Raw genomic sequence first — 20300 nt, 5'->3', positions numbered from 1 at the left:
GTCTTTTAATTACTTTCTTCCATCTGATGCTCCCGAGTTCTTGCCTTTCTCAGCAGAGACAGCCAATAACTGAGCCCTGCCCACAGTCTCCAGGCTACCCACAACTCTACAGCTCTTTTAAATCTTCCCTAACCCACCTGATTTATGGACAGAAGAGTAAGCTGCACTTTTTACAAAAGCAGAGCAGGGATACAGTAAATGTGCAAGGGAGTGAAGCAGAACTTGTAGCTTCATGGCTTGGGCTGGTCTTGCAACTGCAGCCGTATCCCCCTTGCCCAACTCACCAAGACATTGCACAATGAGCACTGCTTCTTCCGCTCATAGGGGGTGAGCTTTGGTGCATAGTCAGTGTTAGCATGTCTTCCACTACTCAGCTCAGCTGCTTTCTCTTTTCTCTGCTCAATTTGTTCCATGTGCCTTCTAATACTTTCATCATGCTGAATGGAAAACAAACAAAGCAACGAAAACACATTGAATGACAGCAAATGGAATTGAACTGTGCAAAGAAATATTGATGTGTTTTTCAGCTAACGTATCCTTTTATACCTTCAGCTGAATCTTCTTCTGCAGTTCTTCCATGGCTTCTTGCTGAGCTGCAGTAAGAGCTGCCAACCTCTCCTCCCGATCTCTAACCAAAAAATAATAAGTACAGGGAGAATTTGTATCAATGTAAAGCATGAATAATACTGGCACATTTATGTTTGGAATGCAGAACAAGAAAACCCAAAAATGAAGATTGTTCAGTAAAAAAAACAACAAAAAGCACCTTAGGTAACAGAGAATGGAGATGTTTTCATTTGAATTGCTTGACAAAGACAGACACTTGAACTTTGTAGCAGAACCTGGATCACACCTCAGTCCCAATCAGAGCACTGAAGATGCCACAAAAGAGTGATGGATGTGAAACCCTGTCACCACCTGCATTCCTCAGTCAAGGGCTGCAGTCAGTGGACCAATGGGGAGGAGCAGACAACAAACCAAAAAAATGCCCTTGTAGCACTGAAGGCAGTGCTCTATAAAATGTTCATTGGTGCAAATTTAAATAATGGAACTTCCAGATAAAACTCTGACCAACAGCATCACCCTGCTGAAGAGATTTAGATTTTTTTTCCTGAGGAAAGAAAAAGGGGGTGTAACTTCACTTATTAACTGTGAGCATTAAGCAGAAACCTGCAGGTAAGAGTTTCATCAAGAACAACTTCCTAGTGATCAGTAAGCCAAGGGAGCAATTAAATCCTGAAGGGGAAGAAAGTCAGCTACTTATGCTATTTATACAAATAAAACTTGTGCTATGTGATGGGAGAGAAGCCTGGCAGCTCTGAAGTGCCAAAGACAGAATGAAGGCTCTGGGTAAAACTGAGCTATGAAGGAGTCAATCAAAGCCATCAGCCTTCTTTTCAAAAAACATTCCAAAATTAAAGGAACCTGAGTGACAAAACTTGAGAGCCTGACACAGGATTATTATCCAAACTGAAATGGAATTCATCATGTGTGGATTCCTCTTTGTCTGAGTTTTTAAACACAAATCTGATTTAAAAAAACCCAAAATCAGATCCATAAATGTACAAGGCTCAGATAAAGTAACATTTTTAAAACAAAAAGCTACAGAAAATATAAGAGTGGATAGGAAAGAAGACAGCAGAGGAAGTAAATTAAATGAAAAACACTAAAAATTGTTCTTTCAGAGAAAAAAAGTGAATTCTTCCAATCCTAGTGGGCATGGGAGGGGTGAGGAGGAGATTATGGATGAGAAGCATCAGGTATTTTATGAGTTATTGTCCCTGAGGTAGAGAAAGGAAAACTGAACTACAAGCTCATATTAGCTGTTTCTTTCAGGCTGCATTTTTTCACATTTGTTTAATGCTACAAACTACAACAGACTATTATCATTTCATACTTTGGGTTAATAATGTTTTGTTTTTGAAACAAAATTCTCAGGTTTCCATTTACAGAGCATCAACACAACTCCTGCACAAGCCCTTCTGAAGAGCATTCTTTTTCCATGGTTAGGGTACATTATATAGTTTTATGATTTCAACATTTTCTGTATTGTGGATTTCAACTCCGGAACATAAAATACTTTGAAATTACAACTAAAACTTTACTGGAAACAAGTTAAGGGCAGAGGGGCTTTTAAAGTCATTCATATTCCATTCATACAGATGTTTTAATCACCAACAGATGCACACAGTAAAGCTTATACTGAAGAAACTTTAAGCAGATACTGCAAAAATTGCTCATTCCAGCCATTATTAAATCTTCAGGATACAAGCCAAGTCCTAGCAGCAGGAAAAAGCCCAACAAAACACCAAATGATACCCCCCAAGGTTCCACCAAAACACATTGCAATCCAGGATGGAAGGGACAGGACAGCCAGATTCCTGTGAAGTTCATCACCCCTGAGCTTCAAATCCAGGACACAGAGTCCTCCCTTCACTCTGCTGTGTTAGAGAAACCTCAGAACTGTTATTATGGACATGTAATGACCCTCACATAACAGAATCACCACGTTCTAAGGCACCACACACATTTTTTCCTACTGTTTCCCAAAATTATCTGAAAAAAAAAAGCAAAGGAAAAGAAAAAAAAGTAAAAAATCTCTCATGCAATCAACATCTGGCAAAGGTAAAAAAAAGAAAAACAAGTGGAAGCACGGTACTGCAGTATCAAGTACAAAGGGATTGAAAGTGGAGTGTTAGAGCAACAAACACAGAGATTTGCAGACACACAATAGCAACAGAATGCAAATGGAAACTGCTTCTCCTCACCAGTCATAAGGAAATGAATGGGGTGCAACAAAGGGATGGGGCAGGTTTAACTCTGACTAAACTCAAAGAGCAAGGAAATACACGCTTGGAGATTTTCACCAGGATCTAACTGTAGCAGGCCTTAGAAGACAAAGATGCCAATAGGGCAATTTTTGGCCATTTGCTTACTTTAAGGGTTTCCTCACATTTCAGAAAGATGTAGAAGTCTTACACATGCAGGGTCTACCTTCCCAAAACAGCACAACCAAATCCTCCATTAGTCCTAATCTTCCTCAAGTATTTCCAAATGAGAATAGCATACTGAAGGATCTCTTCCAGCTTGCTCTGTCTCACTGTGATTTTGGCTTAATACACTGAGGAAAGGTCCATGAAGCCCCAGGAAAGGCTACAGATCCTGCCCAGAATTCATTACACGTCTAACAGAAAGCTGAATCTATCATGTCACTCAGGACTTCAGAAGATGAAAAGTGATCAATACATTTCTGAGTATTATACTTGGGGAAAAAAAATCCTCTTCATGACAATTTTAAAGAAAACAAGTCATGACATTAAAAATTTATCCAGAACAATTAGTAAACACTCATCACAGGAAAAAAATAAAATTAACTTTTACCAATGTTTTAAGGAATGCTTGTGGCAGGGGAACTACAGAAAAAAGAGTAAGAAATAGGAGGTGAATACAAAGAGAATTTGGTAAATTAAACAAGCAGAATGTATCAGACTAGAAAGTAAACCTATCTCACACACCAACATTCATCCTCTCTGCACCTCATGTTTGGCTCAAAAGGAAGATAGAGAAGAGTCTGTGTGAAGTCCTCTTTATGGACTTTTAATAATCGGCAAAATTATGGGTAAACCAAGCAGTTCACAAGCAGCAGAATTAATGAAGCCTGATTTTCCAGCTGTGTGCTTCACCAATGTAATCTTTGGTGTCTACAACAATGTGAAATCCAACTGATGCCAGTAAGTCCAAAAGTTTCTGGAGAGTGGAGGAAATGGAGAAAATGGGTACATTAATCTTTGAAAACTAGGGTGAAATATGAAAAAGGAAAAATATTACAAGGTCTTGTCTGCAATAAAACTAAGATGAATATAATAAAATACAGCCATACAACTTACATTGTGTATGTATGTAAGGAATACAAAAACGTACCACAGAATTTATGGTGACTCACCTGATTTCTTCTTTCAAGCCATTCATCAAGAATCCTTTTTAATGCCACTTTATAAAATCCTAAGCCTGACAAGCAGGAAGGTACTGCTGCTACAGAGAAGGTGCAGTTTGCTGGGGAGGATAACAGTGAAAGGAAATGATTGCAAAGTTACCTAGCCCTCTCCCGTGCTGCATCTTCTCGTGCTTTTTCCTTCTCCTGCCTCTGCTGTTCAATCCGTGCCTCCTGCTCCTTCCTCTTCATCAGCAGCTCCTCCACCCGGGCCTGCCGCTCCGCTTCCAGGGCTCTCTTGCGCTCCTAGCCAGGGAAAAGCCAATTCTCACTGCTCTTTCAGGCATGGAACACACAGGAATTAAGAGAAACTGTACTTGAATGCCTGCAGAGCCAAAAGGAACCCCCAAGCTGCATTTCAGTGTGCAGGGCCCTCGTACCTGCACTGCCTCGTCCCGCGCCTGTTTCTCCTCCTGCCTTCGTTGGCGCTCCTCCTGCAGCTCGTTCAAGCGCTGCTCGTACTCCTTGAGCTTGTTCAGCACATCGTGGCGCTTGTTCTGAGCTTCCAAGGTGTTTATAAAAGCAATTTCATTGACCTGAACACAATCAGAAAGCCAACCAAGAATGTGAAATACATTTCAGCTTAGGGAACTTCATCTATTTGTTAATTATCTACTTGATAATTAAACTGGTGGGACTTTCCTCCAGAATGGGCTGGAAAATCACAAACTTGGGAATAAGTCTTCAGGTTTTGTAATTATTTGTTATTGTTTGTTTGTTTCGTTTGTTTTAAACAAGATAGCCCATGGAATATAAAAAGAAAATTTGGATTGTATCAGAGAAACAAGAAATTTCAGGTAAAAAACAGAAAAATTCTTTCAATTCTATCAGCATCGAGATTTCATCAGTCCATTCTCTCAGTCACAAAACGTGTAGTGCTAAAACCCAGATGGCTGAATCAGTAAAACACACAAGTGCTAGTAGAATCCAACAGGGCTTTTGAGCTAACTTTAAATACATGTGTATTTACCGATCAAAAAAGTGAAAGTACAGATAGCATGAATAAGAGAAAGCCGAACAGGCTCGTGGTCTAATATTTCTTATCCATATAGCCTGTTCCATGAACACATTATCTTTTCAACCACAGGACAATGCAATATATAAGAACAAAAAAATAAGAAGAAAAGCTTAGCATAAAAGAACTTTAATGTGTACACTAAATGAAACAGGTAAAGAGAACACACACAGACAGACAAAAACAGATCATGAAAAATGGAGGTAGGATCATATTTGTAACTTTGTTTACTGACTAGATTCCACCTACAGAATGGATTTTACAGGTCAGTAAACAAGCAAGCACTGGGAATTTAGATAACCAACTGGGCAGCAACAGTTACCATGGTCTGCAGTTATCCTACCCATCAGCTATTTCTCTAAAGCCTTCTGGCCCAATTAACCTTGATTCCCAGAACACAAGAGCCTCGTGAGGCAGCAGATCCCACACACTTAAATACACACAATATTTGAAACATCTGCTTATCTGGGGAACTATGGCAAGTGTGATCTAGTTAATATAATTACAGAAGTCACAGTAGTGTAATGGAATAGTAATCAATGTATGGCAGACTGAATTAGGTAGTCAGGAAATCCTTTTAATCCAAGAGAGAAACAGCAACTAAGGAAAAAAGCGAAATCAGTTTTTTTGGGTTTATCTTGAAACACAAATGAACAGCTGCATCAGTCACAGCTGAGATACATGCTCATTATATAATGGAACAGTTTTGAGGAGATGCATGTATCCTCACTTGGGAAAAACTGCCTTTAAAATAAAACACTTCATTTCTTTTATGCTGGCTTTGGCTGGGATGGAGTTAACTCTCCTGCAGTAGCTAGGACGGTGCTATGTCTCGGATTTGTGCTGGAAATGATGCTGACAACACAGGGATGGTTTAGTTACTGTTGAGCAGGGCTTGCACAGCATCAAGGCCAAGGGACCAAAGGATGTTCCAGACCACAGCACACCATGTGCAGCAACAAAACTGGGGAGGGTTGGTGTGGGGCCCCTACTCAGGGACTGGCAATTGTTTCCTTTTGTATCACTTGTCTTTCTTTATCATTTACCTCTCTTTGTTATTTTCCTTAGAATTGATTTTCCCCACTCCCATACAGAAACTCCCCATTTCTGTATCAACCCATGAGATTTTTTCACCTTTACATTTCTGACTCTCTCCCCTATCCCACGGGACAGGAGGCAAAATAAGTGTGTGGCTCTGGGCTTAAACCATTAAAAATTGTATCAAAGTAGTATGAATTAAGCAAACCAAAAAGCATCCATCTAGTGATTGCCTTATGGAATTTTTTATTAAGTCAGAAGAGCACTAAACATACTTAATTTAGAATAACTGCCACATGCTAACTGCAGGTCTATCTATTCCCAGCTGCTCAACATCAGTGGTACAAAACACAGCAACACATCTACTGTTTAAGGACACACAATACTGAATCTGGAATGGCTTTTTAACAAAGCTCCCCCATGGTGCTGGAAAAGCAGAGTATTGATCATCAGATCTTCTAGTCCTTCCAGGAGGACTAGGTATCACCAAAAATGCTGCCATTCCCTGTGAGGAACAAAAGCAGCAAGCTAACAGTCAACTATTTATTTCAACCCATCTTTTCTTCCACACCAACCCACCATGATGTCTAGTAACAGCTAATTAATTTTAAGTCATATTAGGAAAGAGCGCACCTTTAGACATCAGTATTTATCTGCTTCATGGCTCACACGTGCTCATATCTAACCTGCACTGTCCTTCACAAACAACTCCGGAGCACTCTGAGGTACAACAATTATAAAAGCATAGCTATTAAATAGTTCCTCTTGAAAAAAGTCACTTACCTTGGCTTCTTCCTCTTGTGCTTTTTTCACAATTGCTTGTAGCTGCACTTCACGTTTGAATTCTGCATGGAGTAACTTCTCCTCCATCATCCTGCGTCTTTGGTCTAACAATTCTTCTTTCCATTTCCTCACATCTTTCTCCTACACAGAATGAGTCAATTCATTACTAACACAGCATCTGACAACAGGGCCTGAATTTACCTCAGAATTTTCTAATCCTTGAAGCTTTCTTCATGCTAACAAAATATTTGCATGCCCTACACAAAGCCTGCCTTAAGTTTAACTCAAAGAACACTGCTTCAGTTTGGTGAGTTTATTGTTTCTGTCTGATACATGCAACACATTTCTACTCTTGTCATACCTTCTCTGAATCTGAGACTGTCTCCTACAAAACAGTCGAGAATTTAATGATTTGAAATAATGCTTTCCTTAACAGCTGTGATGCACAAGTCAGCTGTGAAAACTACATAAACTCAGATGACAACTTCATTTCACCACTAGTTTGAATCTCTACTATGTGGAAAAAGATCCTTTTCTGAAAGGCAGCAGAGCAGCCCTTAATATCACAGAAAGCTTACCCTCTCCATTAATTTCTGAAGCTTCAGTGTCTTTTCTTCACGTAACTTTTCTCTCAGCTGTTGAGCTTTCATTTGTTTCTCCTCATGCTTCTTTTTGGATTCTGCTATTGTTCTTTTAATAAAAACCAAAGAAGAGCAAAAACAAGTTAGACAATATTAACTGACAGTGTAGCAAACATTTCTATGTCATTTCACCAAGAGAAAACAAATAGGCCACTGGAGGGCAATTATTTCCTGTAAATGTGAATACTGCTCTTCTAGACTTCTTTAGTTAGTGGACAATGAAAAAATATAGAGATTTCTGTAGCACTTTCCACCCAGAGACTTAAGCAGAGCAGATTTAGGAAGAGTTTGCATTAGCCATGAGATTGTTGCTTGTTTTGCCTGGCTGGGCAGGCAGGTAACGAGTGCAGCACCTCTTGCGTGAGGGGGAGGAGAGTTTCTCGTGCATGTGGATGCCGTGGCCGGGGGGACGCGCGGGCTCCTCCTCCACTCTGTCTCCCCACGAGTTGCTCTGGCGCCACGACTCACGAGCTGTGCACACAGAAACAAAGGGGGCATCATTAAACACACTCCTCTACAAGAAACAATAAGGATTAGCTTCTCTCGTTCTCTCTCAGATGGGTTTCCTTGGGTCTAGGTGCAAATACAGACTGAAGCATCTTTAATACCTGTCCTTTTTTAATGATTGATGATTTTATTACACTTTTATCCAAATGTTAATACAAAACTGGATTAAAAACCGTAAAATTCTCATAGAGAGATGAAGAAAGAGAAGTGAAGGACAAAGAGACACAGAGACAGTTTGAACACAAAAGTCCATCTTTCCTTAGGAAACAACAGAAATAACTGGGAATGTGTTGGGCAAACTTCTGAAACCTTAACTGGCCATGAATAAAATGGGCATTTTTCTAAATTTTTGCTGTTATTTCCATACAAACACAGTAATATATAAAAATTTACCTTCATAATCTGCCAGAACATCATTCCAGTCCATAGACAAACCACAGAAGGATATGCTTCCATTGCCCATATTAGCCTGAAATTTAATAAGAACCAGACAGTAAAAACATAAACCTTAACTTGCAGGTGGACATACATATGAAACTCAGCCAATTCAACAATACTCAGCAATGCTTCCAAACAGAACTGGCCACCCAAAAGGCAGATGCTGCTCCTGCTTTGACAGTAAAAATGAAGACTTTTACTTCACCCACTCTTCCACAGCAGCAATGAATGTAACAAGTCCCAGGTCCCCCTGTTTTGCACCCAGAAAAGGCAGCAAGACTGACTGAGTTTAATAAGACTAAATATCCCTCAGTATGGGATAATTATTCCATGGCACTATTTCACATGTCAAACAGGTTATGTCAACACCAAAACAAACACTAACAAATTCTGTATTCATTCTTCACTGACAACAGAGCTTGAGTCTGGGTACAGTAAAATGAACTGGACACTCACAGAGAAGTCACTGTCATTGTCAGTCTCGATGTTAATGTCATTGTTTTCCTCTGCCTCAATCTCTCTGGTCAACTGCTCCTCCTCTGCAATTGCACTGGCAATGGCTTCTTCATTTGCCTTCTCCAGCCGATCTGCCAGCTCTTCTTTCTTAGCAAGGACTTCTGCCATGGACTGGAGGAAACGTGACAGTAGGAAAAAAACTCAAAATCAGTAGCAGGCACAAAAAGGAGGATTCCACACAGTTAACATGAATTATATGATGTTTTGTTCAACTTCTCTTTACTTACAGATTTTTTACTGATATATTTTGTGAAGGTAGCTGAAAATATAAACCACACTAAAAGTATTAGCAGCTATTACCTCATTTAATAACTACATGAAACACTTACAAAATTAATTATTCACATAATTCAAAAATGTATTATACAAACACTGCCATTAAAAGCACAAAGACAGTTTTTTCTGCAATTATTGTTTTAAATAGTTACTCTTAGGGATCAAGCAAGGCATACTCTGAGACACGAGTGCATGCCATGCTGTTACCTCTACTTTGTGCTCCAAAGTTTATTTAAAGATAGAAATTATCTGCATTAACTGCATCTGGGAACTTTATCATAGTTAATACAATGGAATCTCAGGCTGTACTTGTTTTCCAATATGAATGACAAAAGAGTGGGGCAAAAATCTAAGCCTAGCTATGCTGATTGTCTTTTCCTTCCCTAGTGTCCAGCATTAACCCCTTCACTTCCACTCCAGTACCAAACAAAGAGCCATGATACACAAACTGGTGTTTAAAGCAGACTGATCCAGAGCAGTAAAATGCTTCCAAGAGATACAGATCCAAACAATCTGGCAGCATCCTATTAGCATCCTGCTAAAAACTGAAACAATGTTAGTGGGTGAGATGCTTGAAATTTGCTCTAAAAGCAAACAGGTACTTGGTTTGGAAATTATCTAGCAGGACTCCAGTTTGCAAAACTTAAAGTGATTTTCAGGAAAATTTCTGCAAATCAGAATTTTAATCTAGTTTCTGACAAAACCAAGCCAAACACAAACCCCTAAAAACTCAAACCAGAACAGAGCACCTGAAAGTATAAGCTGGATTTTATGTAACATTACTGCAACTCTCCACTCAGAGAATCCTAGTGAAGTACACACACCCTGCAGAATGCTCCAGAAAGGAAAGGACACACTTTTTGGGATGCCAGATAAAGACAGAAAACTGACTTCACTTTTTTTTTTGTTTTAAGAATGGCCTTCCTCCAAACTGCTTGTTGTAAAGGAAGACCCAGCAGAGCAGCTCAATGAGTCTTAAAAGGCAGAGGTCTGACTTTGTTTCTAACAGAATTTTGATATCCATGTGTTTCCAGTTTGAATGATGAGCGAAAATGAAGTAAGACTTGAACAAGAGTGTGACTTAAAATGACTGCTAGGGGAAGGAAATGAAAAATTAGCACAAACATTATTAAAAGAAGTAATGAGAGCACAGATTCCTTTATTCCAAGCAACAAATTTCTATCTTTCTAGTTCAAGTTCTGAAACTTTACCAGAACTGAATTATGTAATGAAAAGTTGCTGTGCAACAATTTATTTTTCCTACAGTAAGTACCTCATAGATTTTTCTAGTTTTACATAAGGCTAACAGTAAACGCTGTGGAACACGGACTGAGAAAATGAAGGCTTAGATTTATTATTCACACACAAATCTTACGAGGTTTCTTACCAATCTGGCAGCACTCACATTTGAAATATCTGAGGGATCCATTTCCGTTTCAGATTTAGCTTTTTCTGTTTGATGCCAATCTGTAGTATCAGTGCTCTGGGGGGAGGCTTCATTCATGTGCAGACTTTTTGAACTGCAGTCTGTACTGGTGAGGACTGGAGGCATCTCAGGACCTGGTTCTAAGCAATCCCCTTGCAATGCTGTGCCAGTGCTTCCATTGGCTTCTGAGGCTGTGAACTAACAAGAGGCATTTGCAAAGTTAACAAAATGGAACATGCTGATTTTTAAAGTCAGAGTCAAATTTTAAGGAAATACCTGGCAACAACACTGAGTGATGCAAATAACTTCACTTATTTCAGGTGCTCATTAACCTGCAAAAGTTGGATCTTTCTACCTGAAATCTATGTACGAGATGGGCTGAATGCTGACTTTTAGGAAAACATGGAAAAGCTGTCCACAGCATAATTTTAATTAGCCTGTTTGTGCTGACATCTTACTGTATTTTCCACAAACGTAACTGAAATAACCATTTTTTAAAAGCCTTTTCCAATCTGGTTAGTTCATAAAAGAAAATGCTCTTCAGAAAAAGCTGCAAGATTTAAGGTTATAAAAAGGTTAAAAATGCTGCACTGACCTGAGTCCTTTCAGTAAGGGGACCCTCAGAGTGATGTAAAGGATCCTTCTGCACCAGCTCGGTGCTTTCGGATGCAGCACCACCAAGGGCTGAACTCCCATGCTTGTTTTCTGCTGGTGGTGAAATCCCATTTTCTTTGTCACTGTCACCTCTGGACTTCAGTGATTCTGCAGCTACAGGAGCTTTTGTTGCCAGAGCTGTGCATCGAGATCGAACGGGCCTTCCCCGCTGAACCGTCTCCCAGCCCTCTGCATCCTTTCGATCTAGTGAGAAAAACACCCCCTCTTCTCAGGAACACTTATAAATAGAAGCATTAGAAACAACTATTTTATTACAGGATTACACAAGTTGTGGGAGAAAAATGTTCTCTTTAAAAATCAATACCCAAAAAATCAATGAAATATTCTTCAGCAAAGCTTTTTACTTCAATGAATGCTATTGGTATTACAGACACATTCGTGGGACACGTTCTGTTTCTGCAGAGTGAAGCTACTCTGGCACAAAATGGTGTGGGAAATGGCAATGTGTACTACAGCTTGTCATGCTTGTTCCTTGCTATTTCAGGAGAAGGTAAAGCACAACAAGGAAACCACATCTGCTCTTGTGTGCAGCAACAGTAATGTTAGAGGCCTTTTGTGAAAGTGCAAGTACATACATAATTGCACAATTATGCACAAAGCAGAAACGTGGCTTACTACCCTTACTATTTTGCCAGTGCTTTCTTACTTCTCTATTTGTTTCATTCTGATAAGAAAAATACACTAATTGGTGCCAGCTTTTAGAAAACTGCTTTTCCTGGATTCCAGGAAATGGCAAATATTGCTACATTAGGACTGTAAACTGAGGGAGAAAATAGAAAAGCAGTTTTCTTCAATTTACTTTGATTTCTATACAGCTGCTACACATAACTATCTGATATTGGTATGTACTTGAAAACCATTTAAAGTTATATTTGTCTGCCTGAAGCATGAGGTCATAGGTGTGATTTCAGATTCCAGATTTCTAGATTTCAAGGTGAACCCCTTCTCCATACGTAACTTTTTTGTGGCCAGCAATTAACAGCAGCATGTAATTTCTCACATATCTTGAAACAACTGTAAGTGATTCTTTGAAGCCTGACAGTACAGGTCACAAGTATGAAAGGAAAGCTCAGGCCTGTCTATTTTTTGAACAAAAATCCTTGCAAAAAGCTCAAGAACTAACTACGTGCATGTTGTCCAACATACTTTTGGCAAAAGCTGCTTTTAAGATTGCTCTCATGAAAGGAGGAGAAGGGCATAGGAGGTGACTTCTACCTGGAGAAGTAGAGATGCAAAAAATCCCAACACTGTCTTACAGAGGGTAATAATCTAGAATATAACTTGTATAAAAAAAATCAGTTCTCTGGGTATTTCTAAAATTTTTACTAATAAAGATGGCCATGTAGCTCAGGCATAAAGAGCAGAGCTGGAGCTCAAACCTTAAGGTTTACCATGAACACATAAAGAGCCAGGAGGTGGATTTGAACTGATGTCCAACAGCAGCAGTGATCAGGGAACTGGAAATGTGCCAAAACCAAAACTAATGGCACTTCCATCCTCTGCTGCCCTTGGCACCCAGCATTTTACAAACACTGCTCATTTAACTATTGGGTTCTTTTAACATCTCAGGATGAAGAACAGCAGTCTGGCCCAACAGCTGGTGCAAATCCTGAGTTACCAGGGAACTGGACAGGACTGTACTGGAATTTAACTCCACTGAGCAGCTCAAGCAACAGCTGTTCTTACATAACTATATAACTGCTCACAAACCTTAGTCATATTGGTAATGTCAGATGCAAAAAAATAATTTGGTATTTTACTATTGAGACTGTTTCACTCTAAAAAATTCCTGTGTATTTTAAAATAAACAAAATTCCCAAATTGTGTGAATGAATATGGCTGATCTCTTCAGATCGCTGCTGGTATAAGGGTCTCCAAAAAGCCTGTGTGCCTTCCCCTCTTGTGCATTTGCACACATTTCAGTGTGTCCTGCTGACCAGAGATGGGAACAGCAGTCAAAAAAACACCAATTACATTGTCCTTTGCCACAGACTTCCCATTTGAGCCCTGCAGGCAACTTCAGCCTTCTTTTAGATTTTTCATCTTTATCTAGAAAAAATATGGCCTACAGGACCTAGTGATGGGAACACATTGCCCTCTCAGGGCAATTCTCCAGGGAACAGGGTTTAATTTCCCAGGAATCACAACCAGAAAGTTCACAGCCTGTGCAGCATCTGGCTCTGCACCTCTGGAGGACAGGGACTGCTCAGGCCCTTGGCTCCCACCCCACCCCACCCACTTCAGTAACTGATGGGACCACAATCACTCTGCTGTATCTGGCTTAGGACAAACTCTGGCCAAGAAATTTCCCTGGCAAGTAACAGACAACAGAGATTGTTCAGAACTACTGCTAAAATCAACCAAAAAACCACCACTGCTTTACTGCAGCAACTTTTGGGTGGCAATTCCTTCTGCTTGTCATTTGCAAAACAGGATTACTGAAATGCTTCACTTCTATTTCTTCTGAAAATTGAAGTCACCTCTTACATAAAAGCATCTTTTTTATATTAAAAGGATCGGAAGATAACCTTTTGCAGTATCTACTACCTAAACATAATTTTATTAACATCTAGATAAGCTATATAAAATGTATATATGTATCTAATAATTGTAGTAATACACTTTATTAATATATACTAAAGTTTATTCTACCAAAAAAGAATATTCTTGCCTGTCTTGCCTAGTTGTTCTTTGTCTCGTGGCATATTTCTTAGTAGTCTAAAATGACAGAATTAATTAGAATAAAATTATTCAGAGCATAGAAAAACCATAATCACACTTACTAAAGTAAAAATCAATCTTTTCATAAAAGCCATACATGTTCAATTCTTAATTTGCATTAGCTCCCTGTCAGATTCATGTTTATTACCCAAGACTCAGGCAAGCATTTAATAGCCCAGAAATACCTGCATTTGAAAGAATATTGTGTGTGACTTCTTTAAACACAAAGCAGTTTCTAATGCATGTGTGTATTCAGACTCCTGACCTACCTAGAGTCAGCTTAGCAGTGCGTAGTGGTTTTGGTTTGGCAATTTCAAAATTTTTGCTGTAAGACAGGGCTGTCTTTACATGTGTGTTTCACAAAGACATATAAACTTTCTCACTGGTCTCAATATTAAAAATCTGAAACTAGTTAGTCCTTATAAAGTACAAAATAAACTACTCAGGTCTCTACAAATAAAAACTTCAAAAGAACTTTACAAACCACCACACAGTGTGATGCCACCTGACAATTGCAGTGCACCAGAAGATTCTGTTCATTTTCATTCACCAAGCATTTCAGGATTCAGTCACTTCCAGGCACATTTTTGACTAAGAGTTTGCAAAGCTTATATATTTATTGGCATTAGGTGAAGACAAAGTTAACACTCAGTAAGGCACCAATCTTCTTCCATATTTTTTCCCTGGAATTCTTGCAGCCCAGTGGCCATCTCCACAGGCTGAGTATCACATGCTGGGTTTGATTACTCCTGGAGCTTTGCAGATGAATAATTCATGTGCCTACCCTGATCATTCTCTAGTTTCCAGTGAACTTGGCTGTCCCTGCCTGCTCTTGTGTTACATGGACGTGACAAGCCATCTGTTATCTCCAGGCCCTCCCAGCGACCAGGCTCCTGGGAAGCTGCTCCATCTGGGAGAACTGGAGCTCACTGGAAACACCACGAACACAAATCCAGGCACCTGGGTGCAAACTCCTGGAGCTTCTACCTCAGCAGATGCACAGCCCTTCTAAAAACCTTACTTGCCATCATGCCCAAACCCCACATAATTAAACTACAGCCCCATCTGAGCCCAAGCCAGGACAGCTGCCTGAGAGGGCCTGACATCCTGCAAGGTCTCCAGTCTCAGCCACATGACAGAACTACTCACAGCTATGGACATGAGCAATTCATACAAGAGAGATGAGAACGAGAATAATAGCAATAACAATAAAAACCAACCAGATTTCAAGTATGGCAACAGAAAAAATATTTCTGAGAAGTTAACATGTTCTAGATTGCTCCTTGTCCTAAATTCTGTAATAGTTACTTTAATTACAAACACCTACTTCTATTTCTAATACACACTCTAAACTTATAACCCATCTCACTTTTTGCCACAGGGAATTCATGACCAGAAACTACCCAGACAGCAAGAACAGTCTACATTTCATATCGTAAAAAACACTCAAGCATGAAAGATAATTTTTAAAAACTCATTAAAATATTGAGGGTAACAGTAAGTTTAATGAGAGAAATTAGATAAGATTATTTAACCTCATTTAATTATGCATCCAGAAAAGGAAACATTAAAGAACTACATGGAAAAATAATGCATTTTCTTTCTCCCTAAGGGCTTACTTAGTTAAATTTGGAAATTGCATCAACCATGAAACAGATATGGTATCATCCCACTCATCCATATCACAAAAACATTGTGAGCCTAATGCTAATGCTCTTGGAAATCCCTGGAGAAAAGGTGTCTGGAGAAATGCTATGGCTGTGAGGCCCAGCTGGGTTTTGGGTGGCCAAGGGAGCATTACAGGAGCAGGGGAATACTTCCCCAAGGCCCACATGCACAAACAGCTGGGAGTGCATTAGCTGGGCAAGGGGCAGAGCAGCTGACACACGAGCCTCAGAACTGTTTCAATAATGCATGTGAAGAGCTACTGTGGCTCCCTTCACATAAACTTCACAGATTTCCTTGTGCTTTCATCAGCAGGGATAATTGGATCTCACCAAAGTGATTCCACCTCCCACACAAAGGACAAAATGCTCCTACAGAGAATTTGTTAAACATGTAACAATTCAGCCATGAGAAAATCACTGAAATTCTCCAATGCTCAATGTCAGCAATTAGAGATTCCTAAGAATAAACACAGTCTAGAGGAATGACTGTTATTTCTTCAAATGAAATGTTTCAAGTCCAGTACTACAGGACCTAAGGGGCTTCTCCCTTTTTGGAGCCCATCCACTGCAAGTAACATTCAATAAAACACGGCAAACACTGAATCTTCAGCCCTTTAAAAACCTCAGAAAGTAACACAAGGAGGAAGTCGTTTGTTTTCCTCTTAGCCTCTTAAAATACATTATCCATATTGAAATACAGATCACTTTTACTCCCTATGTAGCCAATAACATTCTCCATAGGCACAAGAACACCTAATAAAGGTACTTTAGCAACAGCAAGTCTGCAAGTCATCACACACATGGCTTCTACTACTCTAGGTTGAATGTGCAACTATCTTCAACTGATACATGCACTTCCTGGAACTTTTTTTTTTTAATAAAAAAGCCATTTTAATTTTCTTTCAGAATATCCATTTCTACATCTTGCATGATGGTTTTGCAGAAAGTCATCTGAGCCCACATATGAAGAAAATAAATTTAAAAAGAAAAGCATTTCTGAAGACAATCTCAGAGATTGAGTGCAAAGAAACTAATTTTACAAACCAAATGGTAGTTTTTTTATGGTTGAAATTAAACCAATCTCTTCTAGAACAAAAGATCCTGAATTGAGCATTCTCCGAGAAGCATCTTTAGAGAAACAATTCATAACTGTATGTGGTAACTCTTGTCTTCCAAGTAAAAAACATCAATTGTTACTTCAGCACAGTTCTAACAGCATGTTCTCCCAGGACATATAAAACTATCTCGAGCTCTTCCCCGATTCCTGGACATGCATTATTCTTTATTTTGTTAAGCCATCCCAACCTGCAGTCAGTTAGATTGGCAGTTTGTGGCATATGTTATAAACTGGTATTTGAACAGATCAAATTCTAATTCGTGAAAATAAAGCAGAATGTTACCTACATATGAAAACACACTTTTGTCTCAAACTTAACTATTACATTTCAAGGCTGCATGAATTTTCTCTCTATATTGAATTAAAACATTGTACTTTGCAAAGCTAGGTTTAATTTTGCTTAGCACACAGGTCATCACGTTCTGAATTCACTTTAAACTACAGAGTTTGTGCAAATAATTTAACCCTGTGAAGGGGACTTGCCATTTTTCCTCAGTGACTTCTGTGCCGGAGGTACCAGGCAGGCTTGTGCTGTTGCCAGCTCAGGATTGGCAGCTTTAGCTCCATGGTTGGCTTTTACCTTATCGGCCCAACTTCCACCAGAAGGAGCCAGGCGTGTTGCAGAAATTGTCACTGCAGGGTTCCTAAATGAAAGCCACAACTCTGTTTAGTGTCTGATCAAGTAACAGAACAGTTTGTTAGAAAGCTTTATCAGAGTCAGAACAGTGCCATACAGAATTACCTCTCCTTTGGCAAACTCTCCAGGTTGCAGCAATTTACACTGAAAACTTGCTGTAATTTGCTCAACAAATCTTTGTTTTTAATAAACAAGATCAAATTTGATCTTCGTGATACTAATTTCTGAAGGGATTACTGTTTTTGGCAACCAAAGCAACACATAATAACAAATTCTACATATTAAGTCCTGAAAAATACTCCTGTCGTTTTAAGCCTGGTGTTTGACCATTTAGTGCTCCCTATTCCTTTTCATTAACAATAATGAACAGAATTTTCCTACTCATCTTCCATGTAAGTGATTTTATTTATCTTATATCCTTCTTGTTACTCTTCTCCAATTTTTTTTTCCTTTTTGCATCAATGTTGTTGGATACCTCTGACTGTCTCTGTTTCTAGTTTCTCTACTTTTCCTACTCTGCTTTGGGGAAGATATGAGGATGACTACAGGTATGAATCATTAATTCTACTAAGGTACACCACAACCTTCTCTCTCCTATTCCTTTCCTAGTAACTCCTAGTACGCTGCCAAAAATGTCTCCAGCACCAAGTATGTCTCAGCCCTTATTTTCTATCCTATTTTCTCGCTCACACACAAAATATTGTAGCTCTCTGAGGTTGCCTTGCTTTGAGACACACAAGTGGACTAAGACAGAAGAATAAAGTTTTCAAGTATGAAGGATGGAAAACTCATCTTGCTGCTCCCTGCTCTAACGCACACAGTTGCTCATGTCCCTGTGATTGTGAATAAAACAGCTCCAGCAGCAATAGCAACATGTAATTACAGCCAAATAAGGCTAATTGTGCTGAGCTGTTACGTTCTAACAAAAATAAAAGAGCACTGAGAGCTGTTATGTTCTAATAAAAATAAAGAGCATTGATTTCCACCAGATTCAAGTGTTTCATTTGAGTGCTTGTGCATATTTTCTCCCCAGCACCAGGCATTTCAGCAGGCACCCCTCAGATGTTAGGTAGGAATCGACAGATTCACCTACACAGGGCCTACACCAAACACACTTTGCTTTTTCAACCAGCACACTCTGTAGTATTTGTGTAGAAATATTTGATATGTGAAATTTGAGAGACCTCAATCCTCAGAGGGGCTGACCAAAGAGTCCAGGATCACATCTCTGCTGAGGACACTGTAAGTACTCAGCAAACTGAGCAGTGTGCTCCCTAGATCCTTCCAAACCTGAAGGAACAGAACACAGCCTGAGGAAGATTTCAACTGGACACATCCGTGCTCTCCAGACTGAGATAGCACCAGACAGTACTGCTCTCAATCTATGCATATTTCTGTTGAACTGCTTTCAGATATTTTTCTTTGAACAAGTAAAAGATGTAATACACAACATCCTCTCCATCTGAACGAGTATCAGTTTTGCCACGCATCAGAGTCACCATCATCTCACTTTACACTCATTCTTTCTGACCTGCACTTACTTCTGCTCACTCAGCTGGCCCTTGCACACACTGGCAATTTTAAAATGCAGTTACAGACATTTTCACCTTTGTTTTGTAGAGAGAAGAGAGTACTAAACATGCTCACATATTTAGATCACAAGCTAACAGTATTTTATCTTCAGGTCTTTTCAATGACCAGTAATTAAATATATTAAGAAGTTAGGAAAAAGTAAGTCCTTGATAGGATTTTCCTTTACAGACCATGGGCTTTTCTTTTAGGAATGCAAATAATTGCTTATATGATTTAATAAGCAACAAAACAACACATTGGTTACTACAGAAAAATAGTGCATTCATGAGCTTTGTGTCAAATGAATCTTTATTTTAGCTTCAGGAAAGTTCTTAGCTGGTTTCATACCCAAAATTCAAACTCCTGCGAGCATTTGATGTCACACTAATCCTGTCTGTGGATGGACTCGGGATCACGTGGCGTCCTGGAGACATTTTCTTTACTTCCCAAGCCAGTGAAGTGGGTCTGCAAATCCAGGAAAGAAAGGTTTAAAAATACAATTCACAGTAACTCTTCCTCTATCATCTTAAACCAAACTAGAACTGACAAACACTCAGTATTAACGAACCCCGCTGAATTCAATCATTCATTTTAGCAATTGTTTCTACACCAACTCCAAAACCTATCAGCCAGACCCCATAGCAAAAATAATGCCTCTTCTCAAGACTACAATGCTTATTTCAAATTCCAGTATAGAGCAAAGCACAAAACCAACCATTCAAAAGGAAAAGATGGGGAAGGACTGGAAATATCCTCTACTTCTAAGTGACAGTGACAATGCACATAAAATGTCCTCACACCCATTTTATCCAAAAGGAAAATTCGTTCTGTTTTCTAATCTCTGCTAGAAAATGAAGCTTACTGTGAACTTTACTCTCTGTGTAGATTAAAAAAATATAAATCTAATTACCTGCTTTGAGCATCAGCTTTTTCTAGCTTCTCCTGTAGCTGTATCCAATCAATCAATGCTTTGAAGTCCCTTACATAGTTATCAAGCATCATCAGGACTTCCTGAAAAGCAACCATCACATCAATCTTTCTATTTAAAAAACAATCCCCCACCCCAGTAAAGGAACTGAAAAGAAAGAAGGACATTTACGGTTTAGCTTTCTCATTAAAAATAAACCCAAGAAAACAAGAAGGCCCAGATAATTAAGATTTTTATGTGAACAATCATTAAAACGTTTATCCTAAAAAAAAGTGCATATTTTTCAAGATCTCTGTCAGCATCAATGTGTAAGGACAATACGGCAACATTTGAAATAAAGTAATTCTTAACA

General features: G+C 39.1%; 1 protein-coding gene across 2 annotated transcripts in view; it reads right to left on the bottom strand.

Moving 5' to 3' along the window:
* SCAPER (S-phase cyclin A associated protein in the ER) overlaps nucleotides 1-20300 on the bottom strand; it is a 132774-nt gene that overhangs the window by 91438 nt on the left and 21036 nt on the right. For both annotated transcript variants that reach the window (XM_056499517.1, XM_056499516.1), the window contains exons 6-19: nucleotides 19931-20031; nucleotides 19369-19485; nucleotides 17295-17455; nucleotides 11227-11489; nucleotides 10611-10829; nucleotides 8870-9040; nucleotides 8369-8444; nucleotides 7822-7939; nucleotides 7406-7517; nucleotides 6828-6968; nucleotides 4372-4527; nucleotides 4095-4237; nucleotides 547-628; nucleotides 285-437 (exon numbers count right to left, since the gene is read on the bottom strand). In XM_056499517.1, coding sequence (XP_056355492.1) covers nucleotides 285-437; nucleotides 547-628; nucleotides 4095-4237; nucleotides 4372-4527; nucleotides 6828-6968; nucleotides 7406-7517; nucleotides 7822-7939; nucleotides 8369-8444; nucleotides 8870-9040; nucleotides 10611-10829; nucleotides 11227-11489; nucleotides 17295-17455; nucleotides 19369-19485; nucleotides 19931-20031 — 2013 coding nt within the window. The remainder of the gene's footprint in view (nucleotides 1-284; nucleotides 438-546; nucleotides 629-4094; nucleotides 4238-4371; nucleotides 4528-6827; nucleotides 6969-7405; nucleotides 7518-7821; nucleotides 7940-8368; nucleotides 8445-8869; nucleotides 9041-10610; nucleotides 10830-11226; nucleotides 11490-17294; nucleotides 17456-19368; nucleotides 19486-19930; nucleotides 20032-20300) is intronic.

Source organism: Oenanthe melanoleuca, chromosome 10 (genome assembly GCF_029582105.1).
Source record: "Oenanthe melanoleuca isolate GR-GAL-2019-014 chromosome 10, OMel1.0, whole genome shotgun sequence".
In the NCBI taxonomy this organism is placed as follows: Eukaryota; Metazoa; Chordata; class Aves; order Passeriformes; family Muscicapidae; genus Oenanthe; species Oenanthe melanoleuca.
Note: the sequence above shows the minus strand (reverse complement) of the source record. Positions and strands in the feature narration are given on the sequence as shown.